At 38.6% G+C, this 22,672-nt stretch overlaps 1 protein-coding gene across 1 annotated transcript in view; it reads right to left on the bottom strand.

Moving 5' to 3' along the window:
* The window catches only part of LOC126336948 (lysosomal alpha-mannosidase-like), a 78,588-nt gene that overhangs the window by 7,874 nt on the left and 48,042 nt on the right, over positions 1–22,672 (bottom strand). Inside the window, exons 15-16 of the mRNA XM_050001152.1 lie at positions 15,449–15,700; positions 1,048–1,197 (exon numbers count right to left, since the gene is read on the bottom strand). Of these exons, the coding sequence (XP_049857109.1) occupies positions 1,048–1,197; positions 15,449–15,700 (402 nt within the window). The remainder of the gene's footprint in view (positions 1–1,047; positions 1,198–15,448; positions 15,701–22,672) is intronic.

The following is a 22,672-nucleotide window of genomic DNA, read 5'->3' on the forward strand; positions in this document are numbered from 1 at the left end:
ATCAAACTATTGGTGACAAGGCCCCTTCCATTTTTTGGTATCAACTGCAATCACTGGTTTCCACAAATGAGGTTTCTCATGCCATGCTCAGACAGATTTGGATGAGCCAGTCACCTTTTGCCCTGAAAAGAGTGGTGATTTTGAGTACTTATTTACCTTTTCACATGCAGTTACTGACTGCAGATCAGTTTTATCGTGTTCCATTACTCAATGATACAAATGGAGCCCCAAAAACTGGGCAACACAGCATTTTGGGTATGGTTACAGATGTACCGAGCGAGGAGGCGCAGTGGTAGCACACTGGACTCACATTCGGGAGGACGACGGTTCAATCTCGTCTCCAGCCATCCTGATTTAGATTTTCCATGATTTCCCTAAATTGTTTCAGACAAATGCCGGGATGGTTCCTTTGAAAGTGCACGGCTGATTTCCTTCCCAATCCTTCCATAACCCGAGCTTGCATCTCTAATGACCTCGTTGTCAACGGGACGTTAAAAACTAACCTGACCTGACCTATGTTACAGATGTCACTGCTACGGAGTAGTAGTTTCCATTTGCAGAACAAGTGAGCACACTATGATGCAATGAGCAGCATAAAACACAAAATTCCCAGCACTTGGCCAAAAGTTAACACTGGTTGTGGAATTGTCTGAAGATCTACACAAACAACTGATAAGTGTCTTGGAGATGTAGTGTCCATGTTAGTAGGCAAAAATGATACCACTCTTGAGTTGCTTATTGTTTTCCACAATTAGGTTCACCACTTGTTGTTATTAAGATCTAAAGTTGAATAAAGGCAGTGTAAGCACTACAAAAATTCAGCAGGAAACCAGGGTGATAACTCAAACAAAGTTGTTAAACATAACAAAGATGCTGCTAGATTATTCATCAAACAGGCACAAACTTAGAGCACACTTTCAATTACATTTTTGACTGTTTTCATCACACGGTCTTTCCTTCAATACTGGATGAACTTTGACTTCTGACATTGATCTATATAATACTATTACAACACAAATGAAGCTGCTATTTTTTATCTTTTCTCACCTCCAAGTTCACAGTAGCAGGCTGAGACAACTCTGTATCTTCGCCTTTCTCCAGAATATGCTCTAAGCGTAGTAGTAATGAGCCTTCTTTCCATGGTTCCAAGGTTAGGATCTGAATATTTTCTGGAAGTTCTTGGCTCAGACCTGAGAACTGGAAGATAATTTTAAAAAACATATGATAATCATCAATAAAATATGTAGAAAGTACCATTTTATAAAATAAATGGTCCCTATCACCAGTATGATTTGAAACAAATATGCTGCACAGAGATGAACACTGATTACACAAAATTATCCATAATGCAGGAAAACAATCAAATGGCATTACGTGTAAAAATTAGAACATCTTTTATATTAATATTACACATATCATTCTAGCAGCAGCAGCATAAAATATATTACACGCAGCAACTAGGTTTTCTTTCAACAAAGGTGTGGGTAACCTGAAAGGCCAGGAAATTAGGGTCTCTGTTCTATGCATTTTATTCATCACTAATGATTTTACCCATAATATGAGTAGTTGCAGTGTAACACACTGCCTGTCAGAGAACTGAAACACCCAGACAGGGAGGAGGAAACAAAATGAAACTTCACAGGTTGAAATGGTGTGTGATGTTACTTCAGTGATTACAAATTCGAGTCAAATTTACAAAGAACTTGGCAGCACGAGAACATTTATCAGTTTGAGAACATTTATCATTTTGACATGGAAACATGCGCTAATTGGGTTGGGAAGGGTCTCATAAAGCCATTGTATCATCTCCTGAGACAGGCTGGCCAACAAATGTCGTAACTTGTTCGTGATATCCTGGGTACTGGCACTGGGATCCAACTGACATCCAAACTGGTCCCACACAATCTATCGGGAAGAGATTTATACATCTTGCTGGCCATTGGTGTACCACAACATCTCACAAATAGTTCATAGAGACTTATGCCGTATGTGGATGAGCGTTGTCCAACTGAAAAATGGCACCACCATACTGCTGCCTAAGTGATAACATAGGGATGCAGCAGGCCTGTGACATACCATTGTACCATGTGATTTCTCTAAATCACTACCACCTGTGACCTGAAGTTATACCAAATGGTTCCCCACATCATGATACCAGTAGTAACACTGCTATCTCTTCAAAAACATTGGAAGAATGGATCCTCTCCTCAGGTCACTACCACCCTCACTGGCAATCATAACCTGGTGTAATGCACAATCCATTGCTAAACATGATACAATGCCATTTATCAACAATTCATACTTCGCAATAATCGCGCCACTCCTAATGTAGCCATTTGCATTGTGGTGTTCATGACAGTCTATGCACTGGACAGTAATTCCCCAGATCGGCTGTTGCTAGTCTCCAAAAAATGGTGTGGGATGGCAGACTGTTAGAGGGAGTCCAATTATTTATTTTTGGATAGCAGGCTGAGATGCGAAGTGGTTAAAATTTTCTTGGTGTGCAGTACAGTGATCCTCCCTTATGGTGTTCAGACATGTGTATTGGAATGTTGTTGATGAGTATGCCTACCCTTACATCCTCACATAGCCCAAAACTTGGTCACTACCACATCTGAATACCCCACAAATCTGGATATTCCACAATTCATGAAAACAGCCATATGGAGACCCAGAATGAGGCCCCTTTCAAATTTTATCTGGTGCTGATAATGCTGTGTCACATGAGTATGTAGTATCTCTGTATCCTTCACCATAATCATGCAACATGTGAAGACAGTCACAATTATTTACATACCCTTTGATAGTGTGTACATGTATGAAGTTACACCGACTGTCGATCATGCCATCTGGGTACTTTGTTTTTTAACAGGCCATTTATTGAAAAGGTAATATGTGTAACAAGTAGATAAAATTTCAGTCTTCATTAGATAAGGAAATGATGACATAAATGCCAATATTTGGAGTTAGAGGCAATACAGAAAAATGAAAGAGGACTAACTGAATCGATCCAAGTGAATGAGGAAGTAGTTAAGCAAAAGTGAGCACTAAGAATATTGCTTAAAGTATCTTTCAAATTTGTATCTTGAAAGAAAAAGTTAAAAAGCTGTTTAAGAGACTTGATGGTGGTAGTGCAGCTGGACCCAGTGGTATACCATCTAGTTTCTACATCACTTACATACCTGACTCTTCCTCTGTTAGAAGTTGTCTATCAAAGATAACTAAAACGCTGAAGCATCTAATATAATTGGAAAACACAGCAGTTCATTATAGGTTTTAAGATAAATTGCTAGATATATACAGAAAATTCTGTGCTAAGTTATATTTGTGTTTGCTATTTTTATATCATAGTACTATCATTTCTCATGATACAATTTTGAAACACACTTTAGACAATATTCCTAGTGCTTGTTTTTGCTGAATAGCCCTTTCTTTCACTTGGAGCAACACAAGAGATGTATCTGGAACTGAAAATTACAGGTCAGTATCACTATAAGCAGTTGTCTCAAGGTTTTTGAAGAGACAGTGTGTGATAAAATAGATACTTGGTACATAATAGATTTCAGCTATCAGTCGCCCTTTGGAATTTTTATTGGCAAACCTAGATTTCGACTAGCATGTAGCCATTCTCAATGCTAAGAACACAACAGGTACATAGTTAGATGATGTCATTAAAAAGTTGCAGTTAATGGCTTAACTCATATGCTTGTTGGTCTGGCTTTGTACACAGTTCATGGAATACTAATTTTTGAGGAAGGCGGGCTGTGTGGAGAACACAGCAGTTAGTTGTATGGCGCCCTCTATGTGAACTACATATAAACCTCAATGGAAGTAAACCACTTCAAATTTAATTGCATGAAATGGAACATAAGTAAAATTCTTACATTGTCATCCAACTTATTTCACCTTTCTCATCAAGTAACAAAATTTCCATGCTCACTCCTTGTGAGTCCGTAGGTTGTTGTTGTTGTCTTCAGTCCTTAGACTGGTTTGATGCAGCTCTCCATGCTACTCTACCCTGTGCAAGCTGCTTCATCTCCCAGTACCAACTGCAACCTACATCCTTCTGAATCTGCTTAGTGTATTCATATCTTGGTCTCTCTCTATAATTTTTACTTTACAATACTAAATTGGTGATCCCTTGATGCCTCAGAACATGTCCTACCAACCGATCCCTTCTTCGAATCAAGTTGTGCCACAAACTCCTCTTCTCCCCAATTCTATTAAATACCTCCTCATTAGTTATGTGATCTACCCATCTAACCTTGAGCATTCTCCTGTAGCACCACATTTCGAAAGCTTCTATTCTCTTCTTGTCCAAACTATTTATTGTCCATGTTTCACTTCCATACATGACTACACTCCATACAAATACTTTCAGAAATGACTTCCTGACACTTAAATCTATACTCCATGTTAACAAATTTCTCTTCAGAAACGCTTTCCTTGCCATTGCCAGTCTACATTTTATATCCTCTCTACTTTGACCATCATCAGTTACTTTGCTCCCCAAATAGCAAAACTCCTTTACTACTTTAAGTGTCTCATTTCCTAATCTAATTCCCTCAGCATCACCCAACTTAATTCGACTACATTCCATTATCCTCTTTTTGCTTTTGTAAATGTTCATCTTATATCCTCCTTTCAAGATACTGTCTATTGTGTTCAACTGCTCTTCCAGGACCTTTGCTGTCTCTAACAGAATTACAATGTCATCGGCAAACCTCAAAGTTTTTATTTCTTCTCCATGGATTATAATACCTACTCCGAATTTTTCTTTTGTTTCCTTTATTGCTTGCTCAATATACAGATGGAATAACATCGGGGATAGGCTACAACCCTGTCTCACTCCCTTCCCAACCACTGCTTCCCTTTCATGTCCCTCGACTCTTATAACTGCCATCTGGTTTCTGTACAAATTGTAAATAGCCTTTTGCTCCCTGTATTTTACCCCTGCTGCCTTCAGAATTTGAAAGAGAGTATTCCAGTCAACATTGTCAAAAGCTTTCTCTAAGTCTACAAATGATAGAAACATAGGTTTGTCTTTTCTTAATCTAGCTTCTAAGATAAGTCGTAGGGTCAGAATTGCCTCACTTGTGCCAATAGTTCTGTGGAATCCAGACTGATCTTGCCCGAGTTCAGCTGCTACCAGTTTTTCGTTTGTCTGTAAAGAATTTGCGTTAGTATTTTCCAGCTGTGACTTATTAAACTGATAGTTCGGTAATTTTCACATCTGTCAACACCTGCTTTCTTTGGGATTCAAATTATTATATTCTTCTTGAAGCCTGAGGGTATTTCACCTGTCTCATATATTTTGCTCACGAGATGGTAGAGTTTTGTCAGGACAGGCTCTCCCAAGGCTGTTAGTAGTTCTAATGGAATGTTGTCTACTCTCAGGGCCTTGTTATGGCTTAGATCTTGCAGTGCTCTGTCAAACTCTTCACGCAGTATCATATCTCCCATTTCATCTTCATCTACATCCTCTTCCATTTCCATAATATTGCCCTCAAGTACATCGCCCTTGTATAGACCCTCTATATATTCCATTCACCTTTCTGCTTTCCCTTCTTTGCTTAGAACTGGGATTCCATCTGAGCTCTTGAAATTCATACAAGTGGTTGTCTTTTCTCCAAAGGTTTCTTTAAGTTTCCTGTAGGCAGTATCTACCTTATCCCTAGTCAGATAAGCCTGTACATCCTTACATTTGTCCTCTAGCCATGCCTGCTTAGCCATTTTGCACTTCCTGTTGATCTCATTTTTGAGACGTTTGTATTTTTTTTCTTTCTTTTTTTTTTGCCTGCTTCATTTACTGCATTTTTATATGTTTCCCTTTCATCAGTTAAATTTAATATTTCTTCTGTTACCCAAGGATTTCTATTAACCCTTGTCTTTTCACCTACTTGATCCTCTGCTGCCTTCACTACTTCATCCCTCAAAGCTACCCATTCTTCGTCTACTGTATTTCTTTCCCCCATTCTTGTCAATTGTTCCCTTATGCTCTCAGGCGGCTTCCTCTTTCATTTATTACCCCCTATTCATTTTCACCTACTACTTTTCCTTCTCTTCCTTTTCCTACTATCGAATTCCAGTCACCCAAGACTATTAAATTTTCGTCTCTCTTCATTATCTGAATAATTTCTTTGAATTCATCATACATTTCTTCAATTTCTTTGTCATCTGCAGAGCTAGTTGGCATATAGGCTTGTACTATTGTAGTAGGCATGGACTTTGTGTCTATCTTGGCCACAATAAGGCATTCACTATGTTGTTTGTAGTAGCTTACCCACACTCCTATTTTTTTATTCATTATTAAACCTACTCGTGCATTACCCCTATTTGATTTATAACCCTGTATTCACCTGACCAAAAGTCTTGTTCCTTCTGCCACCAAACTTCACTAATTCCCACCATATCTAACTTTAACCTATCCATTTCCCTTTTTAAATTTTCTAACCTACCTGCCCGATTAAGGGATATGACATTCCATGCTCCAATCTGTAGAATGCCAGTTTTATTTCTCCTGGTAATGAGGGAGATCCAAATGGGGGTCTATTTTACCTCCAGAATATATTACCCAAGAGGTCACCATCATCATTTAACCATAAAGTACATTTTGGTTAGTGTTACGCGGCCAGATCAGTCAATCATTCAGACTGTTGCCCCTGCAACTACTGAAAAGTCTGCTGCCCCTCTTCAGGAACCTCGCATTTGTCTGGCCTCTCAACAGAGACCCCTCTGTTGTGGTTGCACCTATGGTATGGCTATCTGTATTGCTGAGGCACGCAAGCCTCCCCACCAGCGGCAATGTCTATGGTTGATGGGGGGGATTGTGTGTGTGTGTGTGTGGGGGGGGGGGGGTGAGTCTGTTATTATTATTAAAACATTTAAATTATGTCAGGTAGGTAAAACTTTCTTAATGGGTACAAAGCCAGACCAACAATCATTACATGCATTGACCAAAAAAGGATAGTGGTATGTAATACACAAACCATATGAGTTAAGCCATTAATTGCAACTCTTTTATGACATCCTCTGACTATTCTTAGCACTGAGAATGGCTAGTTTCTAGCTGAAATCTAGGTTTGCCAATAAATATTCCAAAGGACAACTGATACCTGAAATGTATTGTTTACAAATCAAAATAATGGTTGCTGCATGCTACAGCTTCTGGATGGAGGGTAACCTCAAATAGATATTTGTTTCAGTAATTATTACTTATGAACAGACTCACCAAATGGAGAATGTTTTGGGGAAGTACAGTATAGAATAAATGATACCTTTAGCTCTTTAGCTCAAAAATGTATCATATTAAGTGTTTAATTATTGATTTCTTGTAGCCCACTATTTAATAAACTGGGGATTTTTAAGCTGGCTTTGCAGTACACTTACTGCTCCTGATATCTGCTGGTTACAGCAAAATCTTCTTCAAAAGAAAGAGCTGCATGTGTTCAATAAACACAGGATAGATAAACCATATGTAGAGAATTGTTTGTTCCTCTGCAATATATATAATAAAAAATCTCCCGCATGAGTTTAAGGCAGCCATGTACTAAGTGTATTTTTTCAAGTTATATATCTCACTTAGGGACCCTGTCCTTACGAATGCTGGTGTCTCATTAAGCTACTTCAGTTCTATGCAGAAATACAAAATGTCTATGGAACTGGTAATATGGTTATTGTATTTTAGAAAAGTAAATGGAATTTAAGAAACATTGTTTTTGTAATAAGAGTTTTCAATAATTATCTGATGTGATTTGCACTTTTTGTAGCTTTTAGACAGATGCAAGAACGTTTACCAAGAAAGGCTATGACTATCCATCTTTCCCACTTGTGCTCATAACAGTTTACAAACAACAATGTATGTTAACACATTATTATTACATTGTTATTATTATTATATTAAAAAGTCTGGAAAGTAACCACTATTACCTTAATGAGGTAGCATTTTCAGTTATTGTTTGAAACCATTTAATGTGGTGAGAAAAGTAATGAGATACCTCCTAATATTGTGTCAGACCTACATTTGCCCAGTGTAGTGCAGCAACTCCAAATGACATGAATTCAACATGTTGACTTAAGTCCTTTGCAAAAATATTGAGCCATGCTGCCTCTACAGCCGTCTATAACTGCGAAAGTGTTGCTGGTGCAGGATTTTGTGCATGAACTGACTTCTCGATTATTACCCATAAATGTTTGATAGGATTCATGTCACATGATCTCGGAAACCAAACCACTCACTCGAACTGTCCCGAATGTTCTTCAAACCAATTGCAAACAACTGTGGCCCAGTGACTTGGTGCATTGTCGTCCATAACAATTCCATTGTTCATGAAGTCATTAATGGCTGTAGATGGTCTCCAAGTAGTTGAATATAACCTTTTTCAATCTATGATCAGTTCAGTCAGACCAGAGGAGCCAGTTAGTCCCATGTAAACACAGCTCATACCATTATGGAACCACCACCAGCTTGCACAGTACCTTGTTAACAACTTGGATTCATGGCTTCATGTGATCTGTGCCACACTTGAACTCTACCATCAGCTCTTAACGACTGACATTGTGACTCAGCTGTCCAGATGATGGTATCCCAGCCATCTCGAGTCCAGACGATATGGTCATGAGTTCAGGAGAGGTGCTGCAGGCAATGTCATGCTGTGGGCAAAGTCATTTTTGTTGGTAATTTTCTGCCACAGCCCACTGATGCCAGATTTTACCACTGTGTCCTAAAGGATATGTTTGTCATCTGTCTCACATTGGAACCTATTCACATGATTCATCTGAGTACAAATGTAAGCTCTGCCAATGCAGTGCTCTTTTATACATTGTGTACACAATACTACCGCCATCTGTACATGTGCGTATCATTATCCCATGACTTCTGTCACCTCAGTGTACAGTCTCTTTATGTTGCAGTGGTTTTATGTAATTAAAAAAGAATCAAACAAATAGAAATTGGTTTACCATTAAAATCTTTAAAAAATATTACCTGTTCAGAATAAAACACCCCTGAGATATTGTAATTGAAGACTGAAGATTTTAGAATCCTTGGTTGTGAACCATAGAAGCATCTCTGACTTGTAGTCAACTTGTCCTTGGTTCCATGATAAAGTCAAAACCACTTTTGAATAAAAATCATCATCACCAAGACTTCCAGTACTAGGAGCCATCCTCGTTTTGCCAATGTCGTTATCAAAGAGGGCAGAAGGGCAGTCAGAGGTTGGGGACTCCCTCTTGTCCTAGGGGTGGAAAACTATTCCTAAAAGGCACAAGAATCAGCAATGATTAATGGTATTTTTCTAACTTTCTTAACATTCCTTCTACCATTCAAAGTCAGTCATGCTATCACAGCATTACGATCAGTGATGCCCTCCTCTGTGTTCACTGAACTGAAAACTTTGGGTCTGTTTGCTGCTAGGAAGCCTAAGGTTTTGCCCTCTCAAATTCTTAAACCATTTAGTTGAAGTAATTTTCAAACAAGACATCACAACTATCTTACATGAATCGCTGTCCCTGATATCAGAATTGTATTGTATAACTCTCCTGTTCTATAGATGGCTTCCAATTACCATACTTGATTCAACTATGATATTTAACTTTGTCCAGATTATTACACATTCAGAATCTATTAAACTTTTAGATATTATCAGTTCTTTATAGCAGTGAAACACTGCCACAGTTTGGCTCTAACCTATTCTTGTGACATCTACTACAATCTGAATTTAGCTTTTCACTTCTGGTTTCAAGCAACTTTCTGTTTCTTATATCATCTAGCCATTATTATATTTAATAAGCAATACTATTTCTGATACCTTACCATTGATACTTCTGTAGATTACTAACATTACATAAATATTTCCCATTCCCAATCCACAGCAACAAAAGTTCTCTGAGAACTGTGGCTGACCTGTCTTTGAATTTGGCGGGAAATTCATCACTGATACTAAGGAAGTGTTCCTCTAACCTAAGAAACTCTCAAGTGCACATCACAAGTTCACATCTACCCAAGAAGCTGCTTCCCTTGTGTCGAGCATACCTGAGCTATTGATGGCAGCTGTAGAATCCCCAAGAGGTTCTGCACATCGAAAATTTCATGTCCAAGATAGCCAGAGAATCACTTGAGCATTTGGCTTAGACCTTCCACTAAGCTCCAAAGCAGAGGACTACCATTGACTCCGGTCAGGATGCTGCAAATATTGAGCTACGGTTGCACCCTGTGTGTGATGCTAGCTTTCTTCACCAATCCAGCCAACCACCTAAAGGAAACAAGGATGGCCTCACTACCCAGGTGACAAGTGTTATACATGAGAGCATGAGCTCTGGTTTTCAGCTAGTGGTACACAATGCATTCAGTAGCCACTGGCAGGGCTTCCTCCACATCTCAGAGGAGAGTTCTCAGCAAACATACAGTGTGCACGCTGGTCTTCTTTCATGACCGTCCTGCTGTTTTCCTGAAGTGCTCCATTACCCACCTAATACTGGAGTTTGTGTACCAGCAAACCCACTCTACAGGCTTGTCTGGTCTTTGCAGGTAAATTAGTCAGTGCCCCAAAACATGAGGCACCCTGTGCTGGCTCAGATACATTAGTCATACCTGTTGGTAAAGTGTAAGGGGGCAGCTGTCTGGTCAGTTCTCACTTCCACCTTCCACTCAGAGGTATACACCACTCCTCCCTGTGTAAGAATAAACTGCTCAGATGTTCTGCACATGATGACACAGTGACAGTGGAGTTTCCAGGGTTGCAGCTCTTTCCATTGCTGCAGCTTTGAATAACAACCTGAAGCGTATCAAATGTTGCATATGTAGTTTCAAGTTTTTTTCATCCAGTGGACATTTCTTGCTGTGTATGCACATAACAAGAACAGTCCCTATCCATTTCATGGTGTGTACAAACCATATAGAATCATGAAAAAAGAATGTACTAACAAAATCAGTCAGGAGTGGCTGAGAAAGCATAAACAGACCAGAGCAAAAGTTAAAATTATCCAAATGTGGCATTACTGGTTGTGATGCACACAAAATATAGATGAAAAATTAAGAAATAGTACAGAAATCTGTTCTACAAAGATCTCACTGTGCATTAAAGATTTAAACTGCATGAGGTCTTACAGAAAAATAAATAACATTACTAAAACAGAAATATAAACAACTACTGTTAATTAGACACTAGATCAAGCAAGAAAAAAAATTCAAACACTTACCAAATGTTATTAAACATTAAAATCAATCCAGATAAATACACAGATATCACTCATTTGTTCACAGAAGCACATAAGAAAGACATTAAACTATGTAAAAGAGAAACTTCTGTTCCTGATGGCTGCTTTTACCTTTGGCAGCTTCTGTGTTACACACACACTCTTATCAAGTGCATGAAATTGTGTTTGACCTCTTTAGCATTGCTAACTTTTAGCCTTATGTTTGTGTCTAATCTTTACTTTATTGGTCTATGTTTTTTATTTCATTATTCTTTTACACTACTTCTGAGCATAAGGATTTTATATGTCTCTGTACATAGCCTTTAGTCTAGCAAATCGTGCATTTTGTATGTTCCCATGTGCCCTAGTATGATTTTATGTGTTTCTCAATTTGTATATTACTATTTGAATTTTATGCCATTATCACACTCTACACCCTATTATAGTGCCACATGGCACCTGTCATTACGATTAGCCTAATAATTAGCTTAAACTCCTATTATTTGCACTATGTGAATATGGATGGGCCTCAGGCATCGTTCTAGTGTACAGCTGTGTTTACAGCAGTTCTGGGCTGTCATTGCCTCCATCAGGTAATATGCATTTTTTGGTTTCTACTTCATTCTCAACTCTTGCCTTATCGTGGTGCTTTTATTTATTAATTTTTCCTCCCTATAGGTTGCCTTTAATCTGTTTTATTTGGTGTCATCCCTTCCTTGACATATGTTTTTTGGCAGGAAATCTCTGATTTTTTAATGGAATTATATTACTTTTCTCTATGTACTTTTATCGAGTTGGTGTTTGAAGTTTACTTTGCTGTTACAGTAATCCAGGATTAATTGTAATGTCATCCTCCCCTTATATTTTGAGATAATCTAATGCTGCTCTATCCAGGTGAAATGCGTCATTCTTGACTTAATAAAGAATGTTGTGTAACCTATGACTGTTTTCTAAATAGAGACATAAATGTCCAGAAAAAGCACTTATGGGATATGGCCCATTTTACTTATGTCGTGAACATTTGATACTCATTGGTATTGGTGTAGGGTGTTTACCTCTTAATGCTCATTTCCTTATTGGCTTTTACTGCGATGTGGTTATCAGACATAGCATGTACAGCTGTCTCTTACCTCAACTATTCTGTGTGTATTGTTTTGAGGTTGGCTGTAACAAAAAGATAAGTGATTCTGTAAAGAGTGATGAACATAAGTTGTAAAATGGGGTCCTATCATTCCACAAAGGAAATGGCAGAAATGGTATTCTGTTAATCATGTAACCAGTGGTATCACTGAACAGGCATATGTCACATACATCAAGCAACACTCTCAGTGCTGCATTCCATCTGGAAGAAAATAGAAAGACAAAAGTGACTGGTTGTTTCAGTGACTTCCACACATGGCATCATTCAAAACAGTGGCAAGGGATTGTGGTATACCTCACACACACTGGACGCTGGATATGGAGAAGCAAGTGTTGCAATGAGCCTAAAACAAGAGTGTGCAAAATTGTAGCTTTGCACTCAAAAACTACTCTTTTGTGTTACAATTCTGCACTAGCAGTTAAAAACCACATCACTTATAGCATGTGAAAGGCAGGCCAAGGGTGACCACAACAGATTACAGTTCTACCAATGGATTTGAAAACAGAGTGCTGAAGATGCACAGTTTTCAGCTTACATTTTATTTTTGGATGAGATGGGATTCACACAGATTGGGTTAGTGTAAAGGTGATTATAATTAAAGTTAAAGTTTCAAACCACTATAGAAATAATACTACCAGTCAGAATGATGTCCAATTGCAATTGGTATCATCGATGAAGGGGGAAAATGTATGGCAGAAGAAAAATAAATAGTCATAAAATGTGGCAAGTGTAAGTGTCATAATTTAATAGTGGTCGACTACAGATGACAAATGAATCATACAATACCTAAGGTGTATGTTTGATGTTAAACAAACTGTACTACTCAGTGTTCATGGGTGTACCATTAGTACCATTAGTTACGTAAGCCCATCCACTATGGTAAGGTCATTTCACATCGGATGGGAAAAATCAGTTTTTAATTATCCAGAGGCCATAAACCGCATAAAAAGCATCAATCACATTGGTTTTTAGTTGTCCTGACGCCAAAAACTACATAAAAAGCATCAATCAAAAACAAATCAGATTATTAATTTCTGTGTGACTGGTGCAAAACATGTTCAATATGCTCTCCATCATTTTCTGCAACAAGTTGAAATCAAGAAACAGCGTGTTCCACAACTGATCAAAGTGCTTCCAGGGTCACATTCAGAATGTGTTATCCAATCCACGCCTTCAATGCAGCTAAACTGGAACACTGAACACAACATCTTTCAGATAGCTCCACAGTCAGAAGTCACACGGATTAAGATTAGGTGATCGGGACAGCCAGGCCAGAGGGAAATGGTGGCTGATAATTCTAGCTTTCTGAAATGGAACTTCAGCAGCTGCTTAACTCTATTTACAATGTGTGCAGGTGTGTCATCTTGCATAAAATGACCTCATTCACACATCCACACTGTTGGAGAGCTGGAATGATGTGGTTGTGGAAAAGATACTCATAGTGACTATATAGGTAACAGAACTGGAAGCACCTGTCTTTTCAAATAAATATGGCCCTATGGTAAGTACCTGCATCACACAGTGACCTTTTCAGGATGAAGTGGTACTGGCTGATTTGCATGTGGATTTTCTATTGCCCATATTTGACAATTCTGTATATTGACATATCTTGTCAGATGGAAGTGAGATTCACCTGTCCACAAAATCTTCCACAATCAATTTGTCCGCTTCCATCCAAGCAAGAAATTTTAAAGAAAAGTCAACAGGAAGCAACTTGCGCAGATGGATACAAAGAAGGATGTTTCGCAGGATTTTACGCACCATGCTCAAGGGTATGTCCAATGTTCGAGCAGTTCTCTGTACTCTACACTTTTGCACATCACCACTCATCTCCTGCACTACTGTGGCCACTGATTCCACTGACGTCAAATCAGTTCATTTCCTCCCAGGTTGCACATAAAAATAAACCGTTTTTCTGAATTTCTGAATCATTTTCTCCAGACCTAAGGCAGTCATCAGACCAACTATTTTTTCAAACCCTTCAGTGTCTGGAACTTCTGCAGAGCAACATGTGCACTTTCATCATTCTTGTAATACAGCTTTACAAGGAGAGTGCGATCCTGGGTTGAGACAGTCATGGCGAACGTGGCAGACATGAAAGGAGTAAAATCCAACGTGTTTATACCAACTTCATTGGGTTGTGCACATGGCAGTTGATCCATTTATGTATTGTGACACAGAACAGCACTATCTGTTGGTCAATTTTCACACTATTTTTTTCCTTCTGCCATACGTTTTCCCATTCTCAGATAATATTCCATTGCAGTTTGACATCATTCTGGGCAGTGGTGTTATTTCTAGAGCGTTTTGAAAGTTTAACTTTAACTATAATCATCCTGTATTATCACAATAACTACATGCAGGAAAAAGCTGCAAAGCCTCAGGTGATCTTGGTGTCGAGTCATCAGGTGTGCTTTAGTGTCAGTCTGTGTGACCAGGAACTGTGGATGACAGACATGTTAACAGGTGCTCTTGATCACCAATCTGTGTGTAACAAATTACCACATGTTGGAGAATTCTACTCTTGCAGAAATGTGAAGGATGTGATTTATGAATGATGGGGTTTGAAGACCACTTTTTCATGTGTTGTATGAAAGCACCCAACAAAAACTTTTATCAAGTGGTGGATTGGTCAAGGAGGTCCAGCAACAGGGCCTCCTCTTTCATCTGACCTTAGCCATGTAGTATTGTGGCTATGGAGACCTTTAAAGGCACTGGTATGTTACACACCCATCAACAATGTGTACACATTACAGGAGCATGTTTCTTGTGCACGTGACCAAATCTGAGGGTAGCCAGGTATGTTCACACGAGTTCATGGTTCTTTGAGGAGGAAGGCTGAAGGATATGTATGAATAAGTGGTAGGTGTCCACATTTAGCACCTCTTGGAGTGTCAGCAAATAGATGGTAATCACAGAGAGTGGCCCTTAACTTGACAAGCATTTTATTTATTTATTTTTTTTATGTGTGTGTTGTGACTTCTAACCAGTTTTGACCAGTACTGTCTCCTGTAAAGAAATGAGACTTATTTTGTAAACACCCTGTAAATAATGATAAACTATCATAAAGTATGTGTTAAATGTACATAAAGAAACTTATTTTACACACACCTGCGTTACATGTGAACTAGCCCAATCTGCGAATAAAGTGTTTCCAGCATCACCGAGTAGAACCCATGGAGATAAGAGCTTCTTCTGCGCCAATTTACGTTCTTGAGCTGCCAGGCTCTGTCCACCATTACCTGTTATGCTGCCAGCCAGTAGCCAGTGTTTACCCCTCGCTACTATACCCTTGCCAAATGCTGGTTCAACTAATGCTTCACCAACCCCCATTCCATCATCATTAAGCAGCCTACGATGGACCTGTATTGCATTTAGAGTTGCATAGTAAGCTATTCTTAAAGGACAACATAAAAAATAGATGATTCATAATGAGTAATGATAGTATTTGAAGTGTGATTCACCTTAAAAGGTCCAAAATAAATGAAGTTATCATTGCAGATGAGTTGAGTAGATGAAAGTCACAGTAACAAATCCAAGTAAACTGGTTAAAAAACAAGAATAAAAAACTGCTAGTCAGTGCATCATTTATAAAAGTAATGTGGATGATTCACAATGTGCCTTTAAATTTTTACATGGCAATCAAATATTTAACTAATTTTCCTTTTATGTTGTAAGATACTCAGACAAATATTGAATTTATTAACTTATTAATCCACTGAGGACACAGATTGCATTATGAAATAAAACATTAACATATAAGTAATAAGTAGTGTATTTATTAACAGAGAGAAGTAGCAATCAGAAAATAATTATCTAAGCTGCATTAACAATTAACTATCTTTATACTGCTAATTGTATATACTATTTGTGTTTGCATAGCCTCCAGAGGAAAATAATAAAAGTTGGATGGAAGCTGTTACTTTGAAAAAGGTCTTTCATCCTCTGTTGTAGTGTAATGATTTCTCTCCATATAAAAATGACATTAAAAAAATTTACTCATTTGATTACTTGTTGAAAGTAGCAAGGTAGCTGATACAGTTTTCATTGTGGCATTTATACAGGATAAATATGAACTGTCTATGTGAAATAGTATTGGTGAAATTATCTATCAAGAACAAAGTAAAACGTATCACTTTTTCTGTCTGTTAACCATCAATTCTATCCACTGAGTTTAGTAGAAATTTCTGACATTATCACAGTTTACTATTCCATTTTTACCTCTGTCAGGCTATTATAAAAGCATAGTATTTTACTCATTAAGCATTGGAATTAAGATGTTACAACTGCTCCAGAAGACTGTTATGAAATCCATGAGTGATATGTAGGGGGCAGTAGCATAGTCCTAGATTCCTCACTTAATACTGGTTCTTTACAGTTTGTAAGCAAATTATTGCTGAGACTGACTCCACTTTCCTAGTATCCTACCAATGTGCCAAAGTATGTCATATATTTCACCTTCAATTGAACCTACGTGAACAATACATGTCATGGCCTACAAGTCACAGCCAGGTGTTTGTATGAGTTGACTAATTTCATTTGTTATATAGTGACCTTATAGTCACAGATTAGAATGTCTTGTATTTTACAGTCAGCACAAAATTACATTTTTTAACATTTGAAGCAAGTTGTCAAAATTTGCAACACAGTGAAAAATAATGAATAACTTGTGGATATTTACACAACTTTCTTTCAGATAGCATTTTGTTATGAATAACTGTGCCATCTACTTAATGTCTGATGTTAATATTAATATGGTCTGTTACATCATTAATATACAAAATGAACAGCAAGTGTCTTATCACATTTCCCTGGGGCATGCATGAAGTTACATCTAATCTGAAAATGACTCTCCATCTGAGGTAACAGGCTATGTCCTCCCTGTCAAGAAATGTTCAGTCTGGTCACAAATTTTGTATGATACCCCAACGTGATTGTACTTTCATTAATAAGTGATACTGTAGTAGTGACTCAAATGCTTTATGAAAATCAAGAAATACTACAACCACCTGACCACCATGATTAGTGGCTTTTTCCACATCTACATCTACATGGATACTCTGCAAATTGTTTTTAAGTGCCTGACAGAGGGTTCATCAAATCACCTTTACAATTCTCTATTATTCTAATCTCATATAGTGCACTGCAAGAACAGACACATATATCTTTCCATAAGAGTTTTGGATTTCACGTGCAAAAAATGTTATTTGGGTTTCACATGAGCAACGTTTTCTAAATTCATTCTAGTTGACATGAGGAGATCATTCTCTTTGACAAATCACATTGTATTTGAGTTCATAATATATTCTAAGATTCTACAACAGATGAATTTCAATGATGTTGGATAGTAATTGTAAGTGAATGTGACCCCTCCTTCCTTCCAAACAGTGGGAGTAGTTCTCTTTTAAGACATCTACACTATATTCTCAGTAAAAGAGAGGCTAACTAAGTCACAAATTCTGTATAGCGTCTGATAGGGATTCCATCTGGTTCTGGAACCTTATAAATGTTAGCAAATTCAGCTATTTCTCAGTGCCACCAACACTATATCACTCATCTTTCCAGTTTTTGGAATTAAACTGGGGAAGGAAACATTTGAAAACAGAGTTCATCATTTCTGCTTTTATTCAAGTACCCTCAATTTCAGTTCATATGTCAACCATGAGTGTTTGTATATTACTTTGGTGGCACTAACAGCTGTGGCATATGACGATAATTTCTTGTCATTTTGTGAGTGATCTTTCAAAAGGATTCTGCAGTGGTAGTCATTGAAGTATTCTGCATTACTCTTTTTACAGTGTAAAATGTTTCGTGTAGCATCTTTCTATATACAACTACTATGTTCTTTGTTTTATTCCTGTTGTTCAATAGTAACTGTTTCAGTACAAGTTTCTTAACAGACTCTGTGTGCCCCTCATCATGAGCTGTTCCATCAGCTGTCTATCAAATTCTTGGTCAAATACCCTGCCAAACTTGAGCACAGTTTATCTACAGGCTCCTGTTTGGACCACAATGTTTCAAATTCCTCTTGGCATTTGTGCCTCTTTGTCTATTATCAACAATTAAAATTGCGCTAAGATGAAGGTGGCACACAACAAATACTGATTGGCTTAAGGGGTACTTACTACATGCTTGAATATGCAAATGTTTGACATTTCAGGATGATCACATAATGCAGGCAGGAGTAACATCATGTATATTCTGCATATAAGGAAAGATTATGCAGAGGGTTCTTCATTCAGAACTTCTGTTTGAATTTTGGTTGTTTATTATAAGATCATATTACACAGAATGCAAGAAGAAGAAATGTGTACCAGCACATGTCAGAACTCAGCAGCTGCACAATTGTGGCTTATCAAGACTGCACTTTATTGTTCTGTGATATTTCTGCTGGCATTGGTCAAGATCCCATGACTGTCATGCAAATATAGAATCATTGGATATAAGAGGACCATACCTAGCATCATCTGGGATCTCAATGACCCCATACAATTAATTCCTAGAAGACAGTGATGCAAACAACAATACCACTGTTCACAGGAATGGCACTACATAGTGTTTTCAGTCAAATCCTCATTCTGCATATAGCATCACAATGGACAACTCTGTGGAAACTCCATGGTGAATGTACAGTTTTGATGGATCTTTTACAGAACCAGGGAACTGTTTCATCTTAGGCAGTTGCTGGAAGAAGATTTTGATGTTGCATTTTCCAGCTAGCTTTTCACTTTTGGCTGAAAGCATTCCCAAGTAAGGAACTGAAGTGAGTCTCTTCTCTCCCTCTCTGTCTTCCCAGTTTTCTGCATCTTTTCTTATTTTCTACACCATTCTAATCTGTGCTCTGCTCTGTGAAAGACCCAACAAAGCTGAATGTACCATGGGTACATTGCATCATACATAAATATGGTTGCCAGTGCATCGGACAAACACAGCACTGTATTTGCAAAAGTTATGGGTAATGCATTAGGTGTGTAGGAATGGGATGCACAGAGAAATCAGCAGTGACAGGGACTAGCACAAATGAAGATCACATTTTTGACTTCCAGAAAACAAAGTTGCAATGCTAAGCAATTGGGACACCATTATTAAGAAAACAGAAATACAAATCCCTGAGAACCTTGTCAACAAGTACAAAGATTACCAACTTAGTGTGACTTGGAACCCTGTGTTAAGTGCAATACAACAAGAGCACTTGCAGCACTGCACAGCTCACAAGATTCATCAAGAATGCCCATACAGAGGTTGGAGCAGAGCTGCCGGCCCACCTGGCACCCCCACCACTGCACCACCCTCTCCGCGCCTGCCAGCCAGACAGGACCAAGCCGCGTGCAGCCAGGTGGAGAGAGTGCACCACTAGTATAAGCATTGAGACATCCACAAATCTTGACAATTAGATAGAAGATGTTGGGTATGGTGCTTGTAAAAATATTGAGATATCTTAGTGCGACCACCCGGCTCAGAACCAGAGAGCTGTGCATCAGTAGAAAATTTTGGGAAAGTCTACATTCTCACTTGTGGCACCTCTAAGGTGAGGGGATGGTCTGCATCTTCTGACAACTGCAGAAAGAGTGCACCAGGAAATCAAAATAACTAAGCACACTGACTTTCCATCAACAGTGGCAATAATTTGAGAACATACTGCCACTGTTTTCACAACTACAGCACCAGGTGAAATCAAAGAAAACAGACCAGACATTACAATGGATGGGCATAGCTATCATAATGGGGCACATTCACTTCACACAGAAAAAGTTGGAAAAGAATGCTCTGTGCTCTGTTACATCCCATTACAGATTGCAAGGACAGTATCAGCACACACTTAGGAGAAAGCAGAGCACAGCTCTTATTCCAACAGTAAAGTACAGAAACAGTGTACTGCTGTACAACAGCTCAGCAAATTCAGCAGGTTGTTGGGAGCTCAGACTATGAATAGTGTGAGTGCTGTTGTAAACTTTACCAAGAAAGAACTGGATTCATCTACCACTTAGGCCATCACAAATGGGCTGAACTCTGCACACATCCTGATATCCATACTGAAATGGGATATTATTAGTGGCACAGAGAAACAAATTCAAGACCTTCCAAAGAAAGAAGCAGGGAAGATGAGATGGGGAAATCTGCAGGATTATTGACAAGTTTGGTCTTCTGAAATCAAACCTGACTGTGGTGGAATGGGAGGGTCTCTGATCACTGAGAGATGATGTTGACATTGCTCAGACAAGAAAAGTACAGAGGGTGGGTGCACTTTCATTGGGAGCTCCAAAATTACATGCATTATGGAGAGCAATTGCTCTTAATGGAACAAAATTGGCAGATGTAAAGGTACTTTAAGGAATACCCCAAAAATGTGTGATAGGACCATTACTGCTTACAGAATATACAAATGATCTAATAGAAAATCTCAGAAGCTCCAGAAAGGTATGCACAGATGATGCAGTTGTCTACTAGAAGGCATTAAAAATGTCGTTCAGATGGTTGACAAATGGTTCAGGGACTGGCAGTTGACACTGAATGTAAATATATGTAGCATACTACATGAGCACAGGAAAAGAAATCCACTACAGTACAACTACACCATCATTGACAAATTGCTTGAAACAGTATCTGCTGTAAAATATGTGGGAGTAGCCATCTAGAGCAACTGTAAGGGGAATGATGATATAAAACAAGTACTAGGAAAAGCAGATGCTAGGTTGAAATTTATAGGAAGAGTATTAAGGAAATGTAATTGATCCAGAAAATAAGTGGCTTTACAAAACACATGTCCAGCTGATTCTTGAATATTACTCACCACCATGGGACCCTTACCAGGTATGGTTAATGGAAGAGAGAGGGAGAGAGAGAGAGATAGAAGATCCAAAAAACAGCAGTCTGTTTCATCAAAATTGTAAGATGTAAAGGTACTTTCAGAAATACCCCAACAATGTCTGATAGAACCATTGCCATTACAGAATATATAAATGATCTAATAGGAAACGTCAGAAGCTTCAGAAAGCTATTCACAGATGATGCAGTTGTCTATTAGAAGGCAGCAATGGCAGAAGACTGTAGTGATTTAAAAAAGGATCTTCATATGGTTGATGAATGGTGCAGGGACTGGGAATTGATACTGAATGCAAATATATGTAGCATACTGCATGTACACAGGAGAAGAAATACATAACTGTGCAACCACACCATCAGTGGATACCGAGCGAGGTGGCGCAGTGGTTAGCACACTGGACTCGCATTCGGGAGGACGACGGTTCAATCCCGTCTCTGGCCAACCTGATTTAGGTTTTCCATGATTTCCCTAAATCATTTCAGGCAAATGCCAGGATGAAAGGGCACAGCCGATTTCCTTCCCAATCCTTCCCTAACCCGAGCTTGCACTCCGTCTCTAATGACCTCGTTGTCGACGGGACATTAAACACTAACCACCACCACCACCACCATCAGTGATAAATTCCTGGAAACAGTGATGATATAAAACAAGTAGTAGGAAAAGCAGATGCTAGAGTGAGATTCGTAGGAAGAGTATTAAGGAAATGTAATTGATATAAAAATAAGTGACTTTACAAAACACATGTCCAGATGATTCTTGAATATTACTCACCACAACGGGGCACCTACCAGGTATGATTAATAGAAGAGAGAGAGAGAGAGAGAGAGAGAGAGAGAGAGAGAGAGAGAGAGAGAGAGAGAGAGAGAGAGAGAGAGAAGAAGATCCAACAAACATCAGTCTGTTTCATCACAAGGGTATATAGTCAATGCAAGTGCTTTACAGATATGCTCAACAAACTCCAGTGTCAGATGCTACAAGAAAAGCAGTGTGCATCATGGAGTGGTTTACTAATGAAATTCTGAGAAAGTACATTCCAGGAAGAGTTGGACAACACATTACTTCCTGTGACATACATCTCCCAAAGTGACTACAATGAGAACATTTGAGAAATTAGAGTTTAGAGAGGTTTACTACAATTATTCTTTCCCCATGCCGTTTACAAATGGAGCAGGGATGGAGGGGAGGGGAGAAAAGACAGTAGTACCAGGAGTACCCTTCACCACAAACTGTCAGGTGGTTTGCGGACCATTGACATAGATGTAGGATAGTCCTACTTGCTGACAAAGGAATGTGATGATGCCAATGTGCACCGATGGCTACGATCACAAAATTGATTTCCCACTATAAGACTCAGCCTAAAAGAAGCTCAAGGAGGACACAACCATGACTATGGCTAGGACAATGTTGCTGTGTTGAGGAGCTCTGAATTAGCCAAGAAAGTGAAGAAATGACTGCATCGTCAGGTGCCAGCTATACCAAACCTTTATGGACTTCCAAAAATCCACAAGGAA

This window comes from Schistocerca gregaria, chromosome 1 (genome assembly GCF_023897955.1).
Source record: "Schistocerca gregaria isolate iqSchGreg1 chromosome 1, iqSchGreg1.2, whole genome shotgun sequence".
Taxonomy (NCBI): Eukaryota; Metazoa; Arthropoda; class Insecta; order Orthoptera; family Acrididae; genus Schistocerca; species Schistocerca gregaria.